At 45.0% G+C, this 25345-nt stretch overlaps 1 protein-coding gene and 1 long non-coding RNA gene across 6 annotated transcripts in view; one reads left to right on the top strand and one right to left on the bottom strand.

The window, feature by feature from the left end:
• The window catches only part of LOC142819250 (uncharacterized), a 58174-nt gene extending 41013 nt beyond the window's left edge, over nucleotides 1-17161 (bottom strand). For all 4 annotated transcript variants that reach the window (XR_016347653.1, XR_016347654.1, XR_012897067.2 and 1 more), the window contains exon 1: nucleotides 16448-17161. This is a non-coding gene — a long non-coding RNA (uncharacterized LOC142819250). The remainder of the gene's footprint in view (nucleotides 1-16447) is intronic.
• The window catches only part of HAO2 (hydroxyacid oxidase 2), a 31087-nt gene continuing 22889 nt past the window's right edge, over nucleotides 17148-25345 (top strand). The window contains exons 1-2 of one of the 2 annotated variants that reach the window (XM_075904743.2): nucleotides 17148-17285; nucleotides 23648-23800. In XM_075904743.2, coding sequence (XP_075760858.1) covers nucleotides 23670-23800 — 131 coding nt within the window. In that variant the 5' untranslated portion in view covers nucleotides 17148-17285; nucleotides 23648-23669. The remainder of the gene's footprint in view (nucleotides 17286-23647; nucleotides 23801-25345) is intronic. The other variant, XM_075904751.2, reaches the window with a different exon arrangement.

Below are 25345 nucleotides of genomic sequence, written 5' to 3'. Positions count from 1 at the left end.
GGCCTGAATCCAGATTGTGCCTGGTGAAGGATATTAGGCTGACTGGCAGACTTTTAAAGCTGCTTTCCTTCTTCCTGTATCATTTGAAATTTTAAAAGAATTTCCCCCCTATTTCTTAAAGTTGTTTGAGCATCAGTGTTTGTGTTTTAGCAGATTGTGCCCTCCAGTTGATCAGAAAATTCCTGGCTTTGAGGGGTTTGCTTATATTAGGGTCTGGCACCCACTATTCTCTGTATCTGAAACTTCCCTGCTGCCACATATAAGATCTTTCACATCTTGGCACACTGCAAGTTCCCTCCTTCTTCCAAGTTCCTTAAAGCACGTCCCACTGTATGGAGTATTGGTGTATGCTAGGAACTGGTGTTCTGATGCATTACACTGTTCCCAGCTGAACTAAGGTGTTTCTAAGGGAGATTTGTGCCTTTCCAAATTATATACAAAAAATCCTGCCAATATAGTTTTGTCCTGCTTCCCTCATTTACCAAGGATAACCGTTATAGATTCAGGGAAGTCTCAAAATTGTACTAAGGACAGTGACTCCATCCAGAAAATAACAGGTTCCAGAATTAAGGGGGTATAATGGGCCGTACTTGCCCCACACTGGATCTGAAGGGTTAAGCCAACACTTCTGGTAGCAGAAGCAACATGCCCTCACCCGTGCTGGGCGTGCTTCAGCTGCTGCGGTATAAAGGGGAACAGCCTAGCTCAGTCTGGACTGATCACTGAGGAGAAAGGACACAGCTCACTGGCTCCACCTGAGCAGCAACGGCACTCTCAGAAAGATGGGCAGACCCAGACAGGTGCCCAGATGTCTCTGGATGCTCAGGGAGACGCAAGTGCTGAGAACAGCACTGGGTGAGGGCCGTGGAGACTCCAAGATGGCCAGACTTCAGCTGCAGGAATCACAGAAGGAAGCAGCCCAGGGTGGGACTAGCTCTGTAGTTATTGGTGTGTTTTGGGCACATTCCCTGCTGACTTAGTGGGTCCCTCTACCCTAATTACCCCCGTTGAGATGACAGCTCGCCAAACCTATTCCCATTGACTCTGGCCTTTACTGACTGTTCTGCAGCCAGGAGGAGTCCTATTGGCTCTGGCCATTGGGCCACACCTTCCTGCAACCAAAGGAGAGTCCTATTGCCTGTGACCCTTAGGCCATGCAGCCCTGAAGCTGAAGGCAGCCATATTGATTTAACTGTGGGGCTACCATGCCTTTATCCCACCCCATTCCACCCATGGCATACTGGTGACATGAAAGGGCAAATGAAAAAGCTGATGTGACAGGCTGTTGCTGAGCAACAATGGGCAATCTGTATCTTCTGAGCATGGTATCCTTACAAGCGTCTTCTGATGAAGGAATGGGGCCTCTCTCAGGATATTGTCCCCCTCTGAAAACAGAGGATCCGAGCAAAGGAACAGAACCAGTGAGTAACTTGCTCAAGGTCACACAGGAACTCTGTCAGAGCTGGGAACAGAGCCCAGCTCATCTGCTTCAAAGGCTTATGTCTTAGCCACAAGAATGTCCCTCTCCTCTGCTGTCTAGTCAAGCTTGTCCAAGAGAGTCCCACCTCGCTCAAAATGTTAAATGTGAGCACAGCTCACATGGAAACAAAACCTTAAATTAGAGTGTTAACTTACTGTCTCGGTCATTACAAATTGTTCTGGTTTTTAGGTAGATTTACGAATATGGAAAGTTAGAATGACAACTGCCATTTTGGGAGGCGAAGGTGTCAGTAGAAATATTCATCTAGACACATCAAAATTCCATATCTGGGTAATTTTTCATAGCTCTATTTCAAAAACCATTCAACCAGATTTTTTCACATTTCCCATAATAATTCTCATCTGCCGTAAACATTAGATTGTCATTGTTCTGGCCAAGCCAATATTCCAGCCAAATTTATAGAGGCTGAAGGATATATAAAGCTTATACTGCCACAGTCAATGGAAAAGCCCAAATGAAATCTGCACCCCTCCCTTGCCCCCTCCCCCTCAAGCAACCCTGTGAGAATGCAGGTAATAATGCAAAGCTAAAAATCACAAGGCCAGGAAATGTCAAAGTTAGATTTTCAATGTAGCTATTTTACACATCCTGTATATTTTTGAATATAGTTATGGCATAAACAGTAATATATACTGTGGTACTTGACAGGAAATATCTCAAGGAGGCTCTGTCCGCTACAGCATCTTTCCATGAACCAAAGACATAAAACTCTAACTAACCAATGTTTTATAATTCCACTGGATTTACATTTATTCCCAGTAAAGGAGGGAAGAATTGTTAAACTGGTTATAAGATGGCAGAATTTCCTCTCCATTCTGAACAGAATATCCACACTCTGGATTATAGTCTAGACTCAGCCCTTCCCAGTAGTTTATCTTTATTGCCTACTTACAGTAAAAGTAAAAATCATACCTCGTGTTTATATCTAGGGTTTCCCCTAAGCACTTTTTGCTGCCTCAGAGAGATACTCCAAACCCTGGCTCTGTCTAGACTACATCTCTCTCTCTCGACAGTGGGATGCAAATCAAGCACGTCGAACTTGCTAATGAAGCAGGGATTTAAATATCCCGTGCTTCATTAGCATAAACATGGCCGCCGCTTTTTTTTTCGAAACTGAGCTTTATTGAAAAAAACGGGCAGTCTAGACACAGATCTGTTGAAAATAAACCCTTTTTCGACAGATCCTGTAAACCTCCTTTTCTGAGGAACCTCTGTTTTGGAAAAAAAAGCGGAGGCCATGTTTATGCTAATGAAGCACGGGATATTTAAATCCCTGCTTCATTAGCAATTTCGACATGCCTAATCTACATCTCTCTGTCGACAGAGAGGTGTAGTCTAGACATAGCCCCTGTTAAAGCCAGGGTGGAGACTGTGACAGAGGTTAAGCTGCTATGTAACACGCTAAGAACACTGAGAATTATTTTATGTATGTTGTATGTGACCAGGTGTGATTGCAGTGTCAGCACCCTACTGGTTCCTGTGCTTCGGCTGTGGATGACCCCTATTGGCCTCTGTCTGTAAGCACTTCCCAGGGAAGGCATCTTGAGGGCCCCCATGACAGTGACCAAACTGGTTCTACCGGTTAAGGAAAGGGATGGAAAAAAAGAAGTGAGTGTTGGGGGAAGGGTCAGTCTTGGGCTGGAACCATGAAGGGGACAGACTAAGGAGGAGCTGGAATCCAGGGGCCCCATCTCAAGGGGTTTGAGGCATCCTGGCCCAGACCCCTGTAGACACATCACGTCTATGCTGTGCTGTATCCTGGAGAAGCAATATCCCCTCTATTCTACTGGCTGGCAGAGTCTGCTCTTGGTGCTATGGGGGTGCAGCGTCGGGGGAACCCCGACACGTCATCACACCTAGTCAGTGAGGTGAAGTTATTTTGCATTCAGTTACAAAACTTCCCCATGCAATGTGTGGATGTAACGTAATAGGGGACTGTGCTAAAATCAAGCAGGACTGTATAATGTCAGTGGAGAAGCAAGTCCTCACAACAAATACTGGGCTGAGGGGGGGCAATTACAGGACAATGATGCACTCCCAGTGTCCAGCTCAGAACAACAGGGCTGTTTTGCTAGGCCGGGAGCCTAGCACTCCAAAGGACAGTGAACAGTTAAAAGGCTTTTCCTGGAGATGAAGAGAGTCAGTTGTCCAGGAGAACCAAATGCCAGAGATTCTGTGGAAGAAACTGGGCCTTCCCCAAATCTAGAGTGACAGATGTCCCATTTTTAAAGAAACAGTCCCATATTTAAAGCTTCCTGCGAGTGTTTCAAGTTTTCCTTAAAAATTAGCAAATTCTCTTGTATTTTCTGTCTTCCTCCATGAGTACTGGTGGGTCCTGCTGCCGGCAGATCCCTGCTTGCTAGCAGTGAGTGGGGGAAGAGCCAGTGGTCAAGTGATGGGGGCAAGGCTGATGGCAGGGTGAAAATGCAGCGTATGGGGCTGGCTGCTCCCCTTGCTGGTCTGTCAGCAGCCAAGGGACAGGAGGCATCTATGTTAGCTTGATGGCCAGCCGCAGCCTGGAGATGTGAGCTACCCTTTTGACGCTGTGTGGGAAGGAAGGGGGAAGCTATTTCCAGTCATATTGGAGCAGTGCAAGGGGGTGAAGAGATGAGCTCTGCCAAATCATCCATTCCTCCTTTCTCCCCTTCCTCCCCTGCAGCGAGGAGCAGCTCCCATCCCTTCCTTCCTGCACAACACTGAAAAGCTGCTGCTGGCCACATTCTGGAAAGAGAAACCTGTCAGAAATCTGGGAAGGGGGCATATGACCTTGCATTCCTCCCACCTACATGTTGCCCCAGGAAGATGCTATGCCAGGTACTAGAAGAGTCGTGACTCTCCTGGGAGCCCAGACAGGGTGGAGGGCAAAGTGTGCCAGGCAGGAAGGGTTGGATGATTAGGCATCCCTTCCCATGTGAGAGAGGTGTATGGCATTGTGTGTGTGACACCCCTCCTCATCTGAACCCGACAGCCTTAAAGATAAGAAGTTATATAAAAAGAATCTAGCTACACAGTGTTTCTGTTTAACAGAAGCTCAGTCAACTTGATGTGAATTTGAATATTGATACGGTTGATTGTGTTGAACTTGCTTGAAGATGAGCACTTTTGCCACCTGCCCCATATCCAGCATAGGAAAATATGGTAACCCTACACAAATTCAAGAAACAACCTTAGGGAGAGGCAGGCACGTGTATAGACTGGTTTATTGAGATCTGTTGTCATTATAATGCTCCAGTAATACTTTGCTTTAGGAAGCCTGGTCATTATGTTAACAAGTCTCTTTGGGTATGTCTACACTACAAAGTTAGTTCGAACTAATGGATGTTAGTTCGAACTAACTTTAATAGGCGCTACACTAGCGCTCTGCTAGTTCGAATTTAATTTTACGAGGATTAAGCCTAGTTCGAACTAGCTAGTTCGAATTAAGGGCTGCGTAGCCCCTTAATTCGAACTAGTGGGAGGCTAGCCCTCCCCAGGTTTCCCTGGTGGCCACTCTGGCCAATACCAGGGAAACTCTACTGCCCCCCCTCCTGGCCCCAGACCTCTTAAAGGGGCACGGGCTGGCTACGGTGCCCGTGCCAGGTGCAAGCCTGCCAGCACCCAGCCAACAGACCCTGCACCTGGCACGGCTTGAGCCAGCCACCCGATGCCCCCCAGCCCTCCCCCTCTTCCCGGGACCAGGCTGGCGGCTCCCGGGAGCTTGCCCGGGACCGCAAGAGGCGGACACCTTCCTGGGCTAGTGCGGACATCGTGGACCTTGTCCACGATCTCCGCACTAGGCACAGGAAAGTGGCCGTCTAGGGCAGGAGAGCTGCCAGCCTGGCCACCCAGGAGCAGGTGTGCATGAAAATCAAGGGGGTCCACAGAGACCCCCGACCCTGAGCCCTGAGCTTACAATGGCTGTCCTGGGTCAGACCAAAGGTCCATCTAGCCCAGTAGCCTGTCTGCCGACAGCGGCCAACCCTAGGGACCCTGGAGGGGATGGACCGAAGACAGTGACCAAGCCATTTGTCTCGTGCCATCCCTCTCCAGCCTTCCACAAACCTTGGGCAGGGACACCACTCCTACCCCCTGGCTAATAGCACTCCATGGACCCAACCTCCATGACTTGATCTCACTTCCCTTTAAACTCTGTTCTAGTTCTAGCCTTCACAGCCTCCTGCAGCAAGGAGTTCCACAGGTTGACTCTTTGCTTTGTGAAGAACAACTTTCTGTTACTAGTTTGAAGCCTGCTACCCATTCCTTTCCTTTGGTGTCCTCTAGTCCTTCTTTATGGGAACTAATGAAGAACTTTTCTGTATGCACCCTCTCCACCCAACTCCTGCTTTTAGAGACCTCTATCCTGTCCCCCCTCCGTCTCCTCTTTTCTAAGCTGAAAAGTCCCAGTCTCTTTAGCCTCTCTTCATATGGGACCTGTTCCTAACCCCTGATCATTGTAGTTGCCCTCCCCTCTCCCAGCCTCTTTCTTCCCCTCTCTCACCTCCTTTTCCCAGTCTCCCCCAGTTTTGTTCAATAAAGACAGATTCCATTTTTGAACACAATTGTCCTTTATTTTGTACATCAAGAAAAGGGGCTAGGGAAGGGTAAGTGGAAGGAGGTGAGGGAGGAATGGGGTACGAGCCCCCGATGGGGAGGACTGGTCTGGCTCTGTGGGCTTCTGGGGGTGGAAGCTCTCCTGCAGCCCCCCAATTACCCCCTCGCCCCAGATGGCAGCCTGCGGCAAGTGCAGCCGGGCTGATGGCCGAGTGGTGTGATGTGCCCAGTGTGGGCACTCCAGGCCAGGACTGGTTTTCAAGCGGGGCACCCCTGAGAACTGTCTGTCCGGGGTGGGGGTCGGGTCCCTTTAAGCACAGCCCTCGGCTAGCCTGAGACAGCATCTCCACGCTCTAAGTTCTCCTCTGATGCCCTGCCGGCACTGCTTCCGGCCATCCTTAAGCCCTGTTCAGGGTCCACTTAATGTGGACATGCTAGTTCGAATTAGCAAAATGCTAATTCGAACTAGTTTTTAGTTCTAGACGCGTTAGTTCGAATTACTTAATTCGAACTAAGTTAGTTCGAACTAACTCTGTAGTGTAGACGTACCCTTTCTCCTAGAGGAGACAGAACTGCAGATACTTGAGGATCTGTTGAGGTAGCCCCTGGAACAGCAGCCCGAGGTCTGGTCTGAGAGTTAGAAATCACTGGGGTTTTCCCTTGGTCCTGACAAAGATGTTGACTTGAGATCTGAAATGTCACAGGAAAACACTCAAAAGGATCAAGAAGGGCTTGAGGTGCAGGAAGCCCAGTAACCATGGCAGAGCTAATAAGGCTCACTTACTATCATGCATCAACAGAAAGAACTGCATCTTTATACACGTTTCTCACTACTAAAAATATGGTGAATAAGTGCATTACTAGGCAATGCCCTAAGAAACTGCCTTTCTGTTACTGTCTGGGGAAAATTGATCTATTTTTAAATAGATTGAGGAAACTGTGCAGTCAGGTATCAGAGGGGTAGCTGTGTTAGTCTGAATCTGCACAAGCGGCGAGGAGTCCTGTGGCACCTTATAGACTAACTGAAGTGTAGGAGCATAAGCTTTTGTGGGCAAAGACCCACTTCGTCAGATGCATGTAGTGGAAATTTCCAGAGGCAGGTATAAATATGCAGGCCAGGATCAGGCTGGAGATGATGAGGTGGATCCAATCAGGGCTTCATTTGCAACTTCGGTTGCCTACATTAACCACCCTCGTTCGAACTAGGGTGGTAGTGTAGACATACCCTTATATACTATCCATCACCTTGCACCTGGTAATTCATTCAAAATGTCTCTATCTCTCATGCTGTCATTTCAGAACCTGGGTAGGTATGTCCCTGTTATCTGTGGGGAGTGTGTGGGTACCAAAGGTCCTTTTTAAGGAAGTGTTGTTACCATCCATCTGGAATATGCTTTCAACTTATGCCCAGTGCCAATTACTGTTTTACAGCTAGTACCTAGTACCAATTACTGTTCTACCCTATTAGCCCTGTTCGTCCCAAGTTCCATAATTAGGGGCCTGCCTCTTGCTCACAGCTTAGCTTTGCTTTGCTTTATATTAGTAAGGTCTTGACCATTGTTAGCTAGGCCTCATACCAGGCTTGTGCTACATTGGCTTTTGTTTCAGGCCCTCATTGTGCAACAGAAACAATAAAGTAATTCCAATGGCTGTAACATTATGTGGTTCCCATATGTACCTATCGTTGCCTGCAAAATAAATTTGAAGATGAAAAACAAAGGGAAAGAATAGAAGGCCTTTTCCCTTCCTGACATCTCAACTGCTGTGGCAGTGCAGTACTAGGATGCTGTAATAAAGAAAAGTTATGAGGAACATCTGAAAGCTGACATAACCTAGGGATTTGATTCACTGATGAATTAATTGCACCATATTTAATATTCCCAATATGAAATTGCAGAGAAATTGGTTCTGTTCCTGCTCTCTGGGAATCCACCAGAGGGAACTGTATCCCCTAATTAAGGAAGACTGATGGGATTTTTCAACCCGTCTTTTGCCCCAACTCAGAATGATGAGAAATAAATGGTGTGCAGGGTAAATCGAAACCACATTGGAAATGCAAACATGGTTTCAAACTTTGACTGCCCTGGATGCTAACAGCAAAAGTTCTTTAATCATTTAGATGGAGAGTCAGCCAAGTGAAGAGTCAGCCAGGGAGTCAAGTTAAAGTAAGAAAAAATTTCCTTCTGTTCATTCAGTGTGGACAATCCAACGTTTTGGAACAATGTGTGCTGAAACTGTGCACATTTTCCACCTATTTTAGAGCACTGACTCAGGATTTCAGGGGAATTAATGTATCACTGTATTTCTTAGACTTACAGGGGAAGAGAAAGGTTGAATGGGGCAAGACCTAGAGGTGATGGTAGAGCTGCATGAGAGCCAAGGATTGGAGCTGCAGAGTGGATAATGTGGAGTAATGATTTGAAACTGAACAAAAGAAAATGTAGGCTGAAAGCAAGAAAATGGTCAGATCGGTTAGAATGCAGCCTCCTCTTCAAAAGTAAAGATATGAAATCATTGAAAAGTAGACTGAAGGACATCCTACAGAATCAGCTGTTGGAAACAGTCTTTCACTGGTCCACAAGAGAACTAGATGTGTGCTAAATGTTCTTTTGACACTCTATTTGTGAAACTATATTTTTCCTGATCTCTAAAGATGATGAAGAGAAGAAGAGAGAATTGTAAAGTGTAGCGCCCCCTCTCCACCCAGTTACCTTCTTTAATGCCAATCTGCTTACAGGTTTTGATGGAGAGGTCTGGGTTCTTCTGGATCCCGCTACCCACTCAGCAGGATCTATCCTCTTTATGTTTCCCTATGAATTTATTTGGCTGTGCCTCCACCCCCCTCACTCCTTCCTGGCAGGGTTACCAGGGCAGCTTGGGAAGAAAATTCTAACCACAGGGTAATCCCCACGTACTTGCCAGATAGTTAGAGACTTCCAAGAAATAACACAAACACATAGAATATGTTCAACACAATAATTATATTAAACAGGAGACAAATATAACATAACAGGGTAAAACGCTATTTTTAGGTTCACCGGTGCCCACGCTGCTAATATCTGTGACTTTCCCCAGTCACGTGCCTTGATGTAGCAAATGTAAGAATAGTGTCCCATTGGTACGCGTACTTTGTTGGGGCCCTTGATGACCCATGACCACAATATTCTTCTCCGCAGTGGTTTAGCAGTGTGGCTGACTGAGTTCAGTACAGCCCAAAGGACTCACAAGCGGGATAAGGTGGTAAATCCCTCCACAGGTTTAATATGCAGCAGGTTATAAAATCCCCAAACCCTTACTCCCTGGCTTGAGGACACAGTTCAGAGAGTAGGGGGCCAAAACAAATTCCCTGACTGTCTAACTAAAAGATGGTGCACCCATAAACTCCATGAATGATCCTCAAGTTCAGAGATGACTCTGGATTCCTCAGTCACTGCAGAGGGCTGATCTCTGCTAGCAAGAATCCTCTTCAGGCAGGAATCAGGCTGCTTCGGTCCCAGGATTTCCCCTCACCACAAAGGGGTGCAGGGCTCAAGGTGCAGATTACACAACTATACTAAAACCCAAACTGTAGTCTCCTAGCCCAGCGTCCAGACACACACACAGCAGGCAGCAGCCCTGAACTAGCAGACAGAGCAGAGCTGACCATGTGGTGATTGGTCTCACAGAGGGCGCTAGAGCCTGGCTGGGGAAGTTTCCCAGAAAACTCTACAAACTGGGAATCAGGAGTGGAGAAAGGAAAAGCCCAGCTGAGGGATCTTGCTTTCAGGTCCCTAGAGGCCAGTTCTCAGGAGGAACCCTGCATTCAGGCCTGGGGCTTACCAGCTCCCCACACAGCCAGCTGTGCCCTTGCCCCTGGCTGGCTCCAGACTCACTAAAAAAAATGGCTTCTCCCCTTTCCTGAATTCCCCAGGAGGGGCATCTCACTCCCTATTGGTTGTCAGGCAGACTCTGAGTTTGCCTTGGCTCCCCCTCCCTGCCAGGGACAGTGTGCCTCTCCCCGAACTGCCAGCAGACAGAGCCCCAGGAAAATGGCAATCTCTTTGGGGGTTACAAAAGTTTGAGAGAAAGGACAATTTAGTTCTGCACCTTCTAATACGTGCTATGGCTAGTTAATTGGAAGCGTACTGTTGTGGTCGGGGTTTTATTGTGAGTTTCCTCTATTGGCGAAATGTGGTGGTGAAAAACAGACCAGGGCTTTTGTTTGTTTGTTTGTTGTAGAGAGGCTGAATGTGAAGACCTTTGATGGAGGATTAGAGGAGTTGGAAAGATTATTTTTCTACCATCTACTGCTAGTGCCGTTAAAAGTGCCAGAGCTCTGCCCAATTAAAGACCACATTGGCAGCTTACTGGGAGTCTATGCTGTGAGTCAGACAATCTGCCGGTGTTCATGGAATAGTTTGTAATGTAAAAGTGCAGCTCATGGGCACCACTTGTTTTAACTTACCCTGAGCTATGCAGGTCTGTCCTGGGACCAGTCTTATTCAACCTATTTATAAATGAGCTGGAGAAAGGGGTAAACAGTGAGGTGGCAAAATGTGCAGATGATACTACACTGCTCAAGATAGTAAAGTCCAAAGCAGACTGTGACAAGCTTCAAAAAGATCTCACAAAACGAGGTGACTGGGAAACAAAACGGCAAATTAATTTTAAATGTTGATAAAGGCAAAGTAGTGCACATTGGAAAAAAAGAATCCCAACTATACATATAAAATGTTGGAGACTAAATTAGCCATTCCCACTTCACTCAGGAGGGAGTTCTTGGAGCCATTGTGGATAGCTGTCTGAAAACATCCACTCACTGGCGTGCATACGGGGTGTGCTGGGTGTGCCCAGGCACACCTTAATGTCTTAGGGTTGCCAGGTGTCCAGTTTTCTACCGGACAGTCCAGGTTTTTTTGGGCTCTGTCCAGTAAAAAAATCCAGAAAATACCGGACATATGTAATGTCTGGTATTTTCTGGTTTTCCGACTGGGAGCCCAGAAGCCTAGCAGGGGGAGTGGCTGGGAGGCGGGGAGCGATCGGCGCTGGGAGCCCTGGTTGCGTGTGAGGAGGTGGGGCAGCCTGCGCACTGGTCAAGCGTGTGGTGGGGTCGCAGCCAGACTGACTCGTGCTTTTCCTGAACCATGCGGGGGGCGGGAGCGCCCTGGGATCTGCACTGCCCAGGTCAGTCCCTCTCCCCACTGGCTGATACGCTCCCCCCCCCCCTCCTGGCCGGCCAGTTGGCTCTCCCCCACTTCTCCTCCTGATCTTCACCGGCCAGCCCCGCTGTACCCAACTCCCACCCCCGCCGCCAGCTCTACCTCCCTTCTGTCAGTTCCTTCTCCCAATCTTCCCTGGCCAGCTCCGCTGCACTCCCCACCAACGCAGCTTTTGGCGGCCAGTTCTCCCCTCCTCATGAGCTCCCCCGGCCAGCCCCGCTCCACCCTCCCCCCTCCTCCCACTGACCAGGTCTGCCTCCTGTCAGCTGCTCCCCCCCAACCCCCAATCTTCCCCGGCCAGCCCCCAACCCTCCCCCCGCCAGCTCTGCTTCCTGGGGCCCCCCCTTCCTCCCGGCCAGCCCCACTCTCCTTCTGGCCAGTCCCTCACCCCAACCATGAAGTGCGTCCGGTATTTTTTTTAAGACTACCTGGTAAGCCTATAATGTCTCCAAAAAAAAAGTGGCTTTGCGTTTTGTTTTAATCGCATGATACACTCTTTTAGTTTTAAAGTATGGATTGCTGTATTATGCAATAAGCACCGAATGGCACATGTAAAAAACAAACTAAGAAGTACAATGTCCCATACTTAAGTTTATATTTTTTAAGTAAAGTTTAGTTGTTAATTTAAAAAAAAATAAGCTCAATTAAGTTTTAGTTTCTTTAGTTTGTTTGATTAATATAAATAATGTCCTTTATGACTGAGTATTCAATAAATGTTCGCCTTTAAAAAAAAATAAAATTCCCTGGGTGCAAACCCTAATGAAATGTGCTGCAGACACTAATGCATCCACTCAATGTGCAGCAGCAGTCAAAAAAGCAAACAGAATGTTAGGAATAATTAAGAAAGGGATAGAGAATTAGATAATTTCGTATTGCCTCTATATAAATCCATAGTATGCCCACATCTTGAATACTGCGTACAGACAGAGGCAGCCTGTGACTATAGGCTGCTCAGCTGTCGCCTCGGGTGCCCGATGATGACGTCAGTCCATTGATGGCCGTGCAGGTGGGGGCACCGATCACGCATTCTGTCTGGGGCGCAAGCTGCTGCAGCCAGCCTTGGGCCACTCCTGTGTACAGTTGTGATAGCCTCATCTCAAAAAAGATATCTTGGAATCGGAAAAGGTTCAGAAAAGGGCTATTAGAATGATTAGGGATAAAGGACAGCTGTCATATGAGGAGAGATTAATAAGATTGAGACTTTTTAGCTTGGAAAAGAGACGAGTAAGGGGAGATATGATAGAGGTTTATAAAATCATGACTGGTGTGGAGAAAGTGAATACAAGAAGAGTTATTAATCCTTCCCATAACTCAATAACTAGGGTGGTCACCAAATGAAATTAATAGGTAGCAGGTTTAAAACAAACAAAAGGAAGTACTTCACATAACACACAGTCAACCTGTGGAACTCCTTACAACTGAATGTGGTTGACAGTATTAAATTTAAGACTTGCTGCCATCTGAACCTATAGAAATGTGGAGGGACTTTCCTCCATGAACAACAGACGAGGAAAAAATGTTTTTCTGCAAAATATGGGGAATATACAAAAAAAGGTGATAAGTAGTTTTGCCGTCTAGTTTACATCACTCAAAATTATGTCAAGTCAAGCTCTCCACCAAATTTCCACAAAGTCCCAATTCCAGTCAGCCACTACTGGATGCTGGAATGGGATGACTGCATAAGCCATAATTATTTGCTCATTATAAAATCAAACTATAACAAACCAAGGCTAACACACACTGTGGTCACTGTAGAAACCTGCACATGTTTACACCGGACGTTTTTGTTTAAACTTACAAGCTCCTAGTTGGGGAATATGCTCAAGGTCACCAGAATATTTGGAGATGGGGGGGAAAGAAGGGAGGGAGGACCAAGACCAAATTGGTGGTTGGAATTAAAATACTACTTAAATATCCCACAAAGTACAACTATGACATAAATAACAAGAATTCAAAATGTAACCACATTATAAAAATTAAAGTATAATTATAGTACTAACATATAAAAAAATATAAGACAACTTTAGTTCCAAACAGCAGGACTACATTTTATTTTGCAATTCATGTGTTCTATTTCACTTGTATTTATCATTTTATCATGTATATGCCACTATTACTATTTATTATTACTAAACTGTAACTTACAAATCTGTAACATTACAGTTGAATTCTCCTTGTTCATACATAATGAATATTTTAACATTTGTCACCCTAAATTTTGAACCTTCTTGGAAAAAGTCATCAGAAAATGAATAACAACAACAGACAACTTTGTGGGGAGGTAACTGTGTCCCCATATAAGAGTTACTAAATACAATTATTTTTTTCTAATGGTTTCTTTTTAAAAAATCACAAATATGTTTTTATATTTTTAGAAAGTCTATCAAACACCATTCACAGGCTGTAGCAGATAAAAGCAATACAATGTCTATTAGGCAAAGAATCTGATCTTAATGCAATTTTGATCACAGTTATGTGATTCGCTAAGATTGCAGTGGATATCTAACAATGCATCTGAGCTGAGCTCACAGTGCATCTTGGCCTTTAGCTGTATGATCATGTTCTTCACAGCATATATATTTATTTTGTTAAAAAGTAGGGGAGCATGGCCCTCCCACCTTTAAAAGTGGGGTTGTCTTCCCACTCCAGTTCTGATACCAATGCATATGACTCTCTCACCAACAGCATCTGGTCCACTGCATCCATCTTGTGTCTCTGAGCCCTGGTCTACACTAGGACTTTATTTCGAAATAACCCCCACCCCAAGGTTGAATTTAGAAGCAGAGCATCCACACTACCAAGCCCATTATTTCGAAATAATGGACTATGGAATTCGAAATCTGCACTCCTGCTTTTCATCAGGAATAATGCTAATTCCGAAATAACTCTTTCGAAATAATGGTAGTGTGGATGTTCTGGTGCTGCTATTTTGAAATAACTACTCCCCAGAGAAATTCAAGCTAATTACTCCCCAGTGCTTCCTGGGGCTCTAAGTCAGAGGTAGCAGGTCTATATTAAAGGATCCTGCCTCAGACAAATTTCGAGGCTTTCCCATAGTGTGGACGTGCTTATTCAAATTTGTTAAATCAGGAGGTAAGTCAAATTTACTCATTTTGAAATTATTTTCTAGTGTCACGGCCTGAGCTTCTAACTGCACTCACATGAAAATAATCAACTGCAAATAGCCATCTGGAAAAATCATGCCGACAGTGCTGAATGCTGAATTTGAGGTGTACATGTTTCTTATTTTATTTTCCTCACTATCCTAGAAACAGACAAGCACTACTTAAAAGAGAAACAACCATTATTATTGTAGCTTCAATCAGTCATAAGTGAGCAGGAAAACATTGGAAAGTGAGTGTCAAAATATTTAATCATTTGTGGGCCAAAAACCCAAATACAATAGCATTCACATTTTAAGATCTGTTTCTAATGGTCATGGTTGAACACTTGTAAACCCTAAAGTTTTGGGAGTTTGCTAGACAATGTACATCCTAAAAGTAGGTGTTTTACAGAGCGAGCACAACATGGAAACCATAGTAAAAGACCCTGATGATGATTTATCTGCTGAAATGTCCTGTCCAGATTGGTGTAAGTTTTATTGTCATACTGTGTACTAATGATGGGTAAGAATACAAAGCATGGAATGAAGCTTTCTAAGCATATTAGCAGACACTGGTAAGCGCACCAGGCTGTTTTATGCCCTTTGTGTCTGGCACAGCCCCAAGCAAAGGCTTTTGTTATACCAGCAGTAACTGATATTTGTGAAGCAAGGCTGACATCTACTGGGGAGAAGACAAATAGAGAAGATTCCCTATTTATACCAGGGATGCCCTGAGTGCAGGACAGAAGGAGATGCTTTTCCTCTTATAAAATGATACATAACCATTAGGTGACTTTACGCCAATAGCATCTTCTGGAAAAGAAAGGCAGAATAAAGATGTGACCATTAATGAAATGTACTTCTTTGGGGCCCCTGCAAATGTAGTGATGAGTGGATGCCGGTGGATACGTTGCAGCATTCTCAATGTATCACAAGCTCAAAGGTAGTAATTAAAGGTGCTTCACATACTAATCTTAAAGTTTCCTACACCTAGTAGAGTGTCAGCAAACATTCAGACATGGACTAGAAATGGAACTCTTTGCTAGAGCTGTCAGAACACAGTGCAAATGTCCTGGGCTTGTAATACTGCAGTTAGGAAGGCAAAACTTGCCAAATTGGATCAGACCAGTGCCACAGTTATTGGGTTCCCAGTTTGAGACACCTCAGGTCTCATTTTTGGAAGTGTTGAGCATCAAAAACTCCAATAGAAGTCAACAGTGGCTGAAAAAAGGCCCAAGATTTCTCAAGCTGGCATACTTGTCAACATCTTCAAGCAGAATAACAGTAGATTTTTAATTGACAAATTGAACAAGGCCTTACAAAGACTGGAACTTTGCACTAATTGCTGCTATAAGTATAGTTGTGCCAAGGCTACCCAAATATATGAGCCAACAATGTGAACATAATCCAGTAACAGTCCAATGTTACACAGTTTGGGTGTGTCTACATAGCAGCATTATTTCGGAAAACAATGTGAGTGTCTACACAGGAATTCAGTTATTTCTAAATAATTTCAAAGTAACGGACAGCTTATTCTGACTTGTGTAAATCTCATTCCACGAGGAATAATGCCTCTTCCGAAATAGCTATTTTGAAATAGCTGTAGTGTGGACGCTCCACTGCTGCTATTTCAAAATAGCTCCTCCCCAGGGCCATTCAGAGTAATTACTCCCCAGTGCGTCCTGGGGCTCTAAATCAAGGTAGCATGTCCACATTAGGGAAGCCTCAAAATTAGTCTGAGGCAGGCTTCCCTGTAGTGTAGACGTGCCATTTTGAAATAAGCTATTTCAGAGTATTTCTTCCAGAATAGTTTATTTCAAAATTAGCATGTAGTGTAGACGCACCCTTTGAAACAAAGTTTGAGGTTTGGTATACAGAGACCTCCATATAATTGGTACTATGGCAAACATCATACTAAGAAGATGGTTAGTATTAAGCAACAAGTTAACATTCTGTTAACCTTTTGTTAAAGATGAGAGGGGGAAAAGAAAAACAGTTAAAAGACTGAAATATAAATATGTCGGACCCTTATTTATTTAGCAGCAGTCAGCCATTAAAGGACAGCCTCCCTTATTTAACAGTCTCGTAGATAGCATTTAGCCTGGTAATACTTACCTTATGTTTATTTCAGTACTACGTAACTGACAGAGCAGTATCTTGGTGTTTCCAACAGCTCGCACCTTACAAATAGAAGAGAAAGCGGGATGGTACTAGCGAGGGAAAAACTTAGCTCCTCCTACCAGTGCTAGTGTCCTCCACTTAAATCCACTCCAGGGATTCTTGTTTGCCCATAGGCAGTGTCACTGGAGGACAGCAGGGGAAAAGTGATCTCTGGGGAAGGATATTTGCACCCAAGATCTTCCAAACTGTCTCATCTCTTTTCCTCCTATCTCTGTGGGTCAGAGTCTGAAATGTGGTTAGGATCAGGGCAGCTAAAGAGGGTTGGTCTTAGATAAATACTGCAAGGGAGCAACTTCCAGACTATGAAGTCCTGAGGCTCCAAAGCACAGTGCCCTGGATGGACATTCACCCCACAGAGGTTTAGGACCTGCTCTGCACATGCTTCCATGCTATTTACTCTGCATTGCCTTCTAAGATGCTGCAGAGTCCAGTGGTCTTTGCATGGCAGGATCCAGTGCCACGTATACTGGATGCTGCTGCCGTGGCACTGTCCATTCCGTTGGTAATTGCAATGCCACGAGTCACTGTGAGACAGCCATTTCCAGGGCTGTTTGCCAAGCAATCAATCTGTAACCCGGATCATCTGTGTCTTTGGATGGAATTTTCTTTCCGAACGAATTCAGTCGCACCCGAGAGTACAAAGTGTGCTGGTGGGTTAAGCTTTAATCTCTTGCAGTTGTTGATTTACCCCAGAAAATAAAGAGTGGCCATTCTGTAAATCCACGGTGAAGCTTGGAGTCTTACCTGGTGCTGCTTGCTTTCAGAGCCCAAGGTAAATGGGTTGTTTTGTAAATGATTGAGAGATGAGTGAGTGCTGTGCCTGGGTGATTCATGGTTCCTGTTTCTTTTGCTGTGAAATAATTTGATTTCAAATTGGTGGCTTTTGCTTTCTTTGCACTAGGAAATGTAGGACCTATAATGCTCCTCTGGTGTGGCTCCCCTTGCATGAGCATCAAGGCTGCTATCATGCAGGGCTCAGGACATTTCTACCCCCCACCCCATGCGGTCTAAATCTTCTCAGAGAAGATGACACAGTGACATTAAAAACAAAGTCCTGTCTGCACTACAGCCTCCAAAATTGCCCCTGTTATTCTAGAGGAACATTATGGGGCCTGACCTTTTAGTGTAGAGTTGAAAATGTCTGTCATATTGAGTTTTGGAAATGTGGCGGCGCGGTTTTGTCTATATAAACAATGTCTTTCCCTGTGTCGGCAGCACAGGTTGTCATGGTTTGGCCACCTTTCCAACCCATAAGCAGCGAGGAATCCTGTGGCACCTTATAGACTAACCGAAGTGTTGAAGCATAAGCTTTCGTGGGCAAAGACCCACTTCGTCAGATGCATGTAGTGGAAATTTCCAGAGGCAGGTATAAATATGTAGGCCAGAATCAGGCTGGAGATAACGAGGTGGATCCAATCAGGGAGGATGAGGCCCACTTCTAGTAGCTGATCTGGAGGTGTGAATTCCAAGAGAGGAGAAGCTGTTTTTGTAGTTAGCTAGCCATTCACCCCTCTGATACTTTCCAACCCATGTAGCTCACATCTTGGCTATCTGAAGTGCTGGTCCCAGTAAGAGTTGCAGTCCTAAATAAATGACTTAGAAGGGTAGCAGAGACGGCTGGAGCACTCTCCTGGGCATGTTCAGAAAAACGAGATTGTAAACAGTACATTCATTGCTAGTCTGAAGCATCTCCATTTTCATTTGCCATGTAAAAGGTCTATTTGAACTAGGCCTAGAAAATGATTTGTAACAAATAACTTATTCACCTGTTTTTGCTTCTTTTTCTGTTTTGTGAACTGTGAGCAGGCATAACACAAGTTATCTAATATTTTGTCTTATTTGCAAAATCATTTCTTGGTCCAGAGGTTGCTCACAATAGTTCATGGAATAATATACTGCCAGTCCAGCAGGTACCATTGTGATCATCTAGGCTGAGCTTTTGTGAGATACAGGCCAAGAACGTCCCCCAAATAATCCCTAGAGCACATCCTTTAGAAAAACAGCCAGTCTTGATTTTAAAATGGCCTATGATGAAGAATCCACCATGATGCTGGTTAAATTGCTCCAAAAAGTTAAATTTACACCTTATTTACTATCTGAATTTGTCAAGCCTCAGCTTCCGGCCATTGGATTGTGATATGCCTTTCTTGGTTAGATTGATGAGCCCATTATCAAATAATTGTTCCCTGTGCAGGTACTTACATCTTCAAACTTTAGCAGTTATTATTTTTTGTTTTCTTGTGCGTCATTGATAAAACTGTGAAACAGCATAGCAAGAATATAGCATAGCATAGCATAGCAAACAGAATAGCAAGAACTAATTCTTGTGAACCCTTCTAGGAACACACCCACTGAGTGATGATTATATGTTTTCAGTTACATTTTGAGACTTATCAGTTAATCGGTTTGTAATTAATTAAATATGTTTTATGTTCATTTTAAATCATGCTAGTTTTTAATCAACATGTCATGCGATACCCAGGCAACGCCTTACAGAAATCTATTACATCAACTGTATTATCTTTATCAACCAAATTTGTATAATCTTATCAAAAACAGAGCTATCAAATGAGCTTCAAAAGATCTGTTTTCCATATGAACCTATGTTGCCTGGTAAGTATTTGATATTCAACATTCCTGCTGCTCTGACTGCACACAAATGTCATGCAGTGTTATTTCTGTTCCCTGACTGAGAATCATGTTTCTAATGTGAACAATTGTGACTACAATTTCAAAATTTGCTTTATGCCAATATTCTCCCATAGTTGCTCCAAAAGCTAAATATTTGCCTTTATGCATGCTCCTTTACTACAATATTCACAAAAAGCAAACATCAAAGGTACATGAAGTCATTACAAAATTCAACAGACTGTTCCTGAAAAATATGTGGTTTCTTTCACCCAGCTCTAATTCCAAATGTGAATCAGAGCATAGTTTTACACTGCATTTATTCTGGAATAGGGTTAGATGCAGATTTCTGTTTTTACACCTTTCAAAATCTTCTAGGGCCTAGGCCAAATTCAGAAATATTCTACATGAGAGTTGCATATTGGTGAATGTGTGTGGGCCTGGCATCATTTATAGGAAGATGGAGAGGGGCACAGGAAAATGAACAAGCAGGAGTATGTAAGAGAAAGAGCTGCTTTAATTTGCACCTTCTTATAGGCTCTTTCTTGGATGTTTTCCTACTATAGCCTCACTTTTCCACCTCTAATATCTGTCCACTTGCATCCACTGATGTTCTCTCTGAACTTGGACCATATTCTTTGCTATTATTGATTGTTCTTTCAGACAGCTGAGACCTTGAAGAAGATAGCCCTGAGAGAGACAGGCAGATCATAAAAACATTCTGCTTTCTGGCCACATCAGTAATGTTTTTCTGTAACACTGAGGCAGAAAATCAAGGCAGAGTATGTAATAATTAACCTGGATAACCACAACCTGGCAAAGCAATAGCTAAGATTGGACTGTGTTCTTTTTTATCTGATCTGGTCCTCATTTGTAATCCTTTCATTCCCAAGTGGCATCCATGGCATTGTACAGATATAAAGAAAACAGAATTATGTCCAGTGCATTCTGGACTGACATAAAACACTGGCTGACATAAAATAACATGATTTGAGTAGTTTGTGAAATATTTCCCTTTCTAGACATATGATTGTATAAAAAATAAATTAAAAGAACATTAAAGTCTACTATAAGGTGGATGCATAATTGGCTGGATAACCGTTCTCAGAGAGTAGTTATTAATGGTTCACAATCCTGCTGAAAAGATATAACAAGTGGGGTTCTGTGGGGGTCTGTTTTGGGACCGATTCTGTCCAACATCTTCATCAACGATTTAGATATTGGCATAGAGATTACTCTTGTTAAGTTTGCAGGTGATACCAAGTTGGGAGAGGTTGCAATTGCTTTGGAGAATAGAGTCAAAATTCAGAATGATCTGGACAAACTGGAGAAATGGTCTGAGGTGTCTAGGGGGGAGTACTGCAGAAAGGGCTCTAGGGGTCATAGTGACCACAAGCTAAATATGAGCCAACAGTGTGACACTTGCAAAAAAAGCAAACATGACTCTGGGATGCATTAACAGGACTGTTGTGATCAAAACACAAGAAGTCATTCTTCCACTCTACTCTGAGCTAATTAGGCCCCCCCAGCTGGAGTAGTATGTCCAGTTCTGGGCACCACATTGCAAGAAAGATGTGGAGAAATTGGAGAGGGTCCAGAGAAGAGCAACAAAAATGATGAAGGGTCTAGAGCCTGCACCTCCTGTCTCAGCCCAGTGAGAGTGAGTAAGGGCTGGGGATAGCAAATGATGGAGGGGAGAGGAACAGAGAGGGCGGGGCCTCAAAGAAGGGGTGGGATCTTGGGGGAGGGATGGGCAGATCTTGGCTTGTCCCAACATTTAAAAAGTGATCTTGGGTGTAAAAAGGTTGGAGTCCCCTGATCTAGACAGTGCTTGGTGCTGCTGTGAGGGCAGGGGACTGGACTTGGTGACCTCTCGAGGTCGCTTCCGGTTCTAGTGTTCTATGATTCTATGAAGGTTCCAAAGTCAAGCATTCAAAAGTTAGAAAATGCCAAAATTAAGGTTGTCCCTTGCAACTTTAATTCAGCCCCCTGTATGTATGCATTGTGATACAGTCCCTAATTATATGATCAGACACTATTTTTTCCATAAAATCACTGCCTCATTCAGGGAACACAATGGACAATGCTCACTCGGGGCATGCCTACACTACAGCATTATTTCAGAATAACTTGTGTTATATTGAAATAACAAGGCGAGTGTCCGCACAGCAAGCCCGGTATTTCAAAACAAAGTTGAAATAACGGGCTTCTTATTTTGAAATAATAAACCCTCATTTAATGAGGAATAACGCTTATTTCAAAATTGCTATTTTGAAACAGTGGCAGTGTGGACACTCCCCTGCTGCTATTTCAAAATCGCTCATCCCCAGGGCCATTCAAAGGAATTACTCCCCAGTGCCTCCTGCGGCTCCAAATTGAAGTAGCACATCCACGTTAGGGGAGCCTGCCTCAGACTAATTTAGAGGCTTCCCTGAAGCGTGGACATGCTATTTCAAAATGGTTATTTTAGGAGTTATTATTCCAGAATAACTTATTTCAAAATACCCTTGGCGTGTAGACATACCCTTAATGATCATTATTTAATTTTATCTTCGTCATTCATTGTTTGGGCCTCTGCGTTATTTAATGAACACAGGTCAAACATTGCTCCTAGTACAGAATTACTATTTCCTCAGGGACTTTTTCATGATGCTCATCACTATAATATTAGTACTCCACAAACATTAATGAATTTATCTTCAGAACGCCCTTATAAGGTAAGCTACAATTATTACTCCCATTTTGCAGCCATGGAACTGAGGTGCAGAGATACTATCATCAGAAGAATATACTTATTTTGAGTGCCCAGTTTGAGGTGCCTATATCCTGGTTTTTGTAGCGCTGATTTCAGCTGCAGTTCTGAGTGCTCAGTGCTCCTGTGAATCAGACCACTTCTGTTTCAGTGTAGGCACCCCAAAATTAAGAACATTCCATTAGTGACCAATTATGAAAACTGCTTTCAGCGATTTGTCCAAAATCCCATAGGAACTCTGTGGCAGAGAGAGGTATAGAATCTAATTCTCCAGAGCAGCGTTCAGCTGTCTTACCCATAAGACCAGGGCTACTCAACATGCGGCCTATGGCCCATTTGTTTGCGGCCCATGGTACAGTTTGGGTTTACGTGGGGTTCAACATGGACATGGCCTCCACTGGGAACACGCTCCACAACAGCAAGGCACCTCTCAGGCAGGATGAGCATTGAAAGACGCAAGCGGTTGGGTACAGCGGTACAGGGTGTCGGCATTTCTAGCCCCCAGGGAGGAGGTGCTGGGAGCGCCAGGACATTGAGGGAAGTGCTGGCTGCTTAGGCTTGTGGGCAGAGCATGAGAGGTGCTGACTATCTCACAGTGGTCACATTTGGGTCCAGCACCACTGCTTAAGACTTAATCTTTGTATTCTTGCCCGTCAGTGTGAAAGAAGCTATTTACATATATTTGCATGTCTATGCAACCATGCTTAATTTCCAGGCCTTGGCACGTGCTGTGAGTATCATTGTGGCCCCTGGGGCTTCCAATGTTGAGTAGCCCTGCATGAGACTATCCTTTCTCTTTCTGCAATCCTCTGCCTCATTCACTCCACACCTTCCAGATTTTGCAACAAATGAGGCAGGAATTTTACAGGCAACTGCATTCTTCTTCACACAGCCCTGAGTTATTCCCTGAGCACTGTCCATCCAGTGCACTAAACGAGGCAGGAATCCAGTGGGAAAAATAATAGTATGTGATTATGTAATTAAAGACGATATCATTATGCATACACAGAAAGGTGCCAAATTATGGCACCTTAACTTTGGCTTTTGCCAATGTGTGCTATACAGCAATGGCCAGTGACAGATGCCCAGTAAAAAATAATAGGACAGGTGTAGCATACACAGTATCTGCAAGTGGAATGTGGTACAATATAGTGAGTAAATACCTTTGCACTCCAAGGCACTGAAGAACGTAAAGTTGAAGATAGACAATTAGACAGAGATAGATAATCACAGGTCACATTCAGCCACTAGTTATACCCTACGACCTTACTAAATTCAATGGCATTTCATACAGTACAGAATTGGTTGTTTATACCTCCGTTTCTGAAAGGATAAATACTGCACCTTACGCTGAGATCCTGCTATGCTGGAAGGAGTTCTCTTAGTACGTTGGTTGGAGACCACCAGGGGAAAAAAATGTAGAGTGCTACAGGAAGAGATGTGGGTAACTGACTTGTGCTTGATGAATCGTGGTATCTGAGACCATTTCAGATGTTAAAAGCCACCCTCACCTTTTACTCCAAGGCCATCTCAATATATAGATTAGGGATGAGCACCATTCTCCTTCCTGGAGGTATCTTCCTCGTGGCTGAGAGGAGGCATGCTGGGTGGTCAGAGCTGTAACTCTTCTGAGCAGTCAATCCAAGACCAGCACTGAATTAAGTTGAAGTGATAAAGGAGCAAATCTCATGAAAGGGAATGCCGGGGGACCTCATTTCAGCTCTGTGCTTAACATGCTCTTCCTCTCTTCCCAGGTCCCAGTAACCCTTCTTGGAAATGCCCATGATATGTTTGTCAGACTTTGAGGCTTATGCTAAGAAGCATCTGCCCAAGATGACTTGGGACTTTTTTGCAGCTGGAGCTGATGAGTGTTGCACTCGAGATGACAACCTCCTGGCTTATAAAAGGTACAGAGAGCTCTTCAACTGTGGGCCAAAATCTGCTCGGCTATGTTGGGATGCAAATTCTTGATGTTCTCAAGGGTCTGAGACTTTCAATGCTGATCCCCTATAAAAATGACCCAAAGCAAAGTGCCCCTCAGTTATTTAAAATGTAGGCTGTGGTACTACCCGGCAGAGAACGGGTAGCACGGAGCACAGTGGACACTGAGGTGGGAGTGAGCAGGAAGGGAGTGGAAGCAAGCGGCATGTTGTGTTGGTGATTGGGCTGGGATGGGAGTGGGCGTAGAGTGTGGAGCATTGGGAGCATGGACATGGAAAGTGTGAAGCATAGGCGGGGTGGGACTTGGGGGGCCAACTGCATGGGCAGTGAGAATGGGCAGTGTTTAAGCTGATGATATGGGCACAGCCACCTGAAAGTCGTTGACGCCAGGGAAGGAAGGTAAAATCTGGCAAGTAACAAAAGTGCGTGTGTGTGGCATGGGATACAGGCAAGGCAAATGACATGGAGCATGGAGTACAGGCAGTCCCCGGGTTACGTACAAGATAGGGACTGTAGGTTTGTTCTTAAGTTGAATTTGTATGTAAGTCGGAACTGGTACATAATGTAGGGGAAACTCTAGCCAAACATTTCTCCAGAGCTCAGTTTTATTCTCCCACACCTCACTTCCCTCAGTCCTTTATTCTCAAGCTGAGGTGTCTGCTGAGAAAAGCCGCTCCGTGTCTCCCTGGTCTGCTGGGGGGGGGGGGCGCTAGCTTTGCGTCTCCCTAGTTTGCTGGGGCGAAGCAGCTAGTGCGGGGTTGCCTCACCCCGTTTGTAAGTAGGGATCCGATGTAAGTTGGATCCATGTAACCCGGGGACTGGCTGTATTTGAATGGGATGCAATTCAAACCCATGAGGGGTGTGATCATCACTTTCCTTGTAACTCTGAGTACAAGTTGGACCTCCCTGGTCTGGCACCCTCAGGACCTGAGGTATCCCGGACAAGGGAATTTGCTGGACCAGAGAAGATCAGTGCTACCCTGCTGGCTGCCCCTCTGATGGCTTCTCTCCCTGGGGCTCCCCACCCTGCCGCTGCCCTGCTAAAGCTGGCCCAGATGAGGCTCCCCACCCTGCTGCCCACCGGCTCCATTGGAGGTTCCCAGGGGGTCCCCAGCCAGGGCCTGGGCTGCTTAGGGGGGAGGGGTAGCTCAGTGGTTTGAGCATTGGCCTACTAAACCCAGGGTTGTGAGCTCAATCCTTGAGGAAGCCATGTAGGAATCTGGGACAAAGTCTGTCTGGGATGGTACTTGGTCCTGCTGTGAGGGCAGGGGACTGGACTCAATGACCTTCCAAGGCCCCTTCCAGTCCTAGGAGATAGGCATCTCCATTCATTTACTTCCAACAGTTCCTCGGGGTTTTCCAGCCCCAAACTGCCTGGCCACCCCCAGTCCTCCTGCTGCAGTGGCCCAGCCCCACCTGCCAAAGGTTCCCCGGCCACCGCCAGCCCCACTGTTGGGGCTCTCTGGCCATCTGACCCTAATGACACCAGGGGTTCCATGGCTGGACAGAGC

Source organism: Pelodiscus sinensis, chromosome 1, assembly GCF_052426305.1.
Source record: "Pelodiscus sinensis isolate ZL-2025 chromosome 1, ASM5242630v1, whole genome shotgun sequence".
Classification (NCBI taxonomy): Eukaryota; Metazoa; Chordata; order Testudines; family Trionychidae; genus Pelodiscus; species Pelodiscus sinensis.
This window is presented reverse-complemented; position numbering and strand designations above follow the sequence as displayed.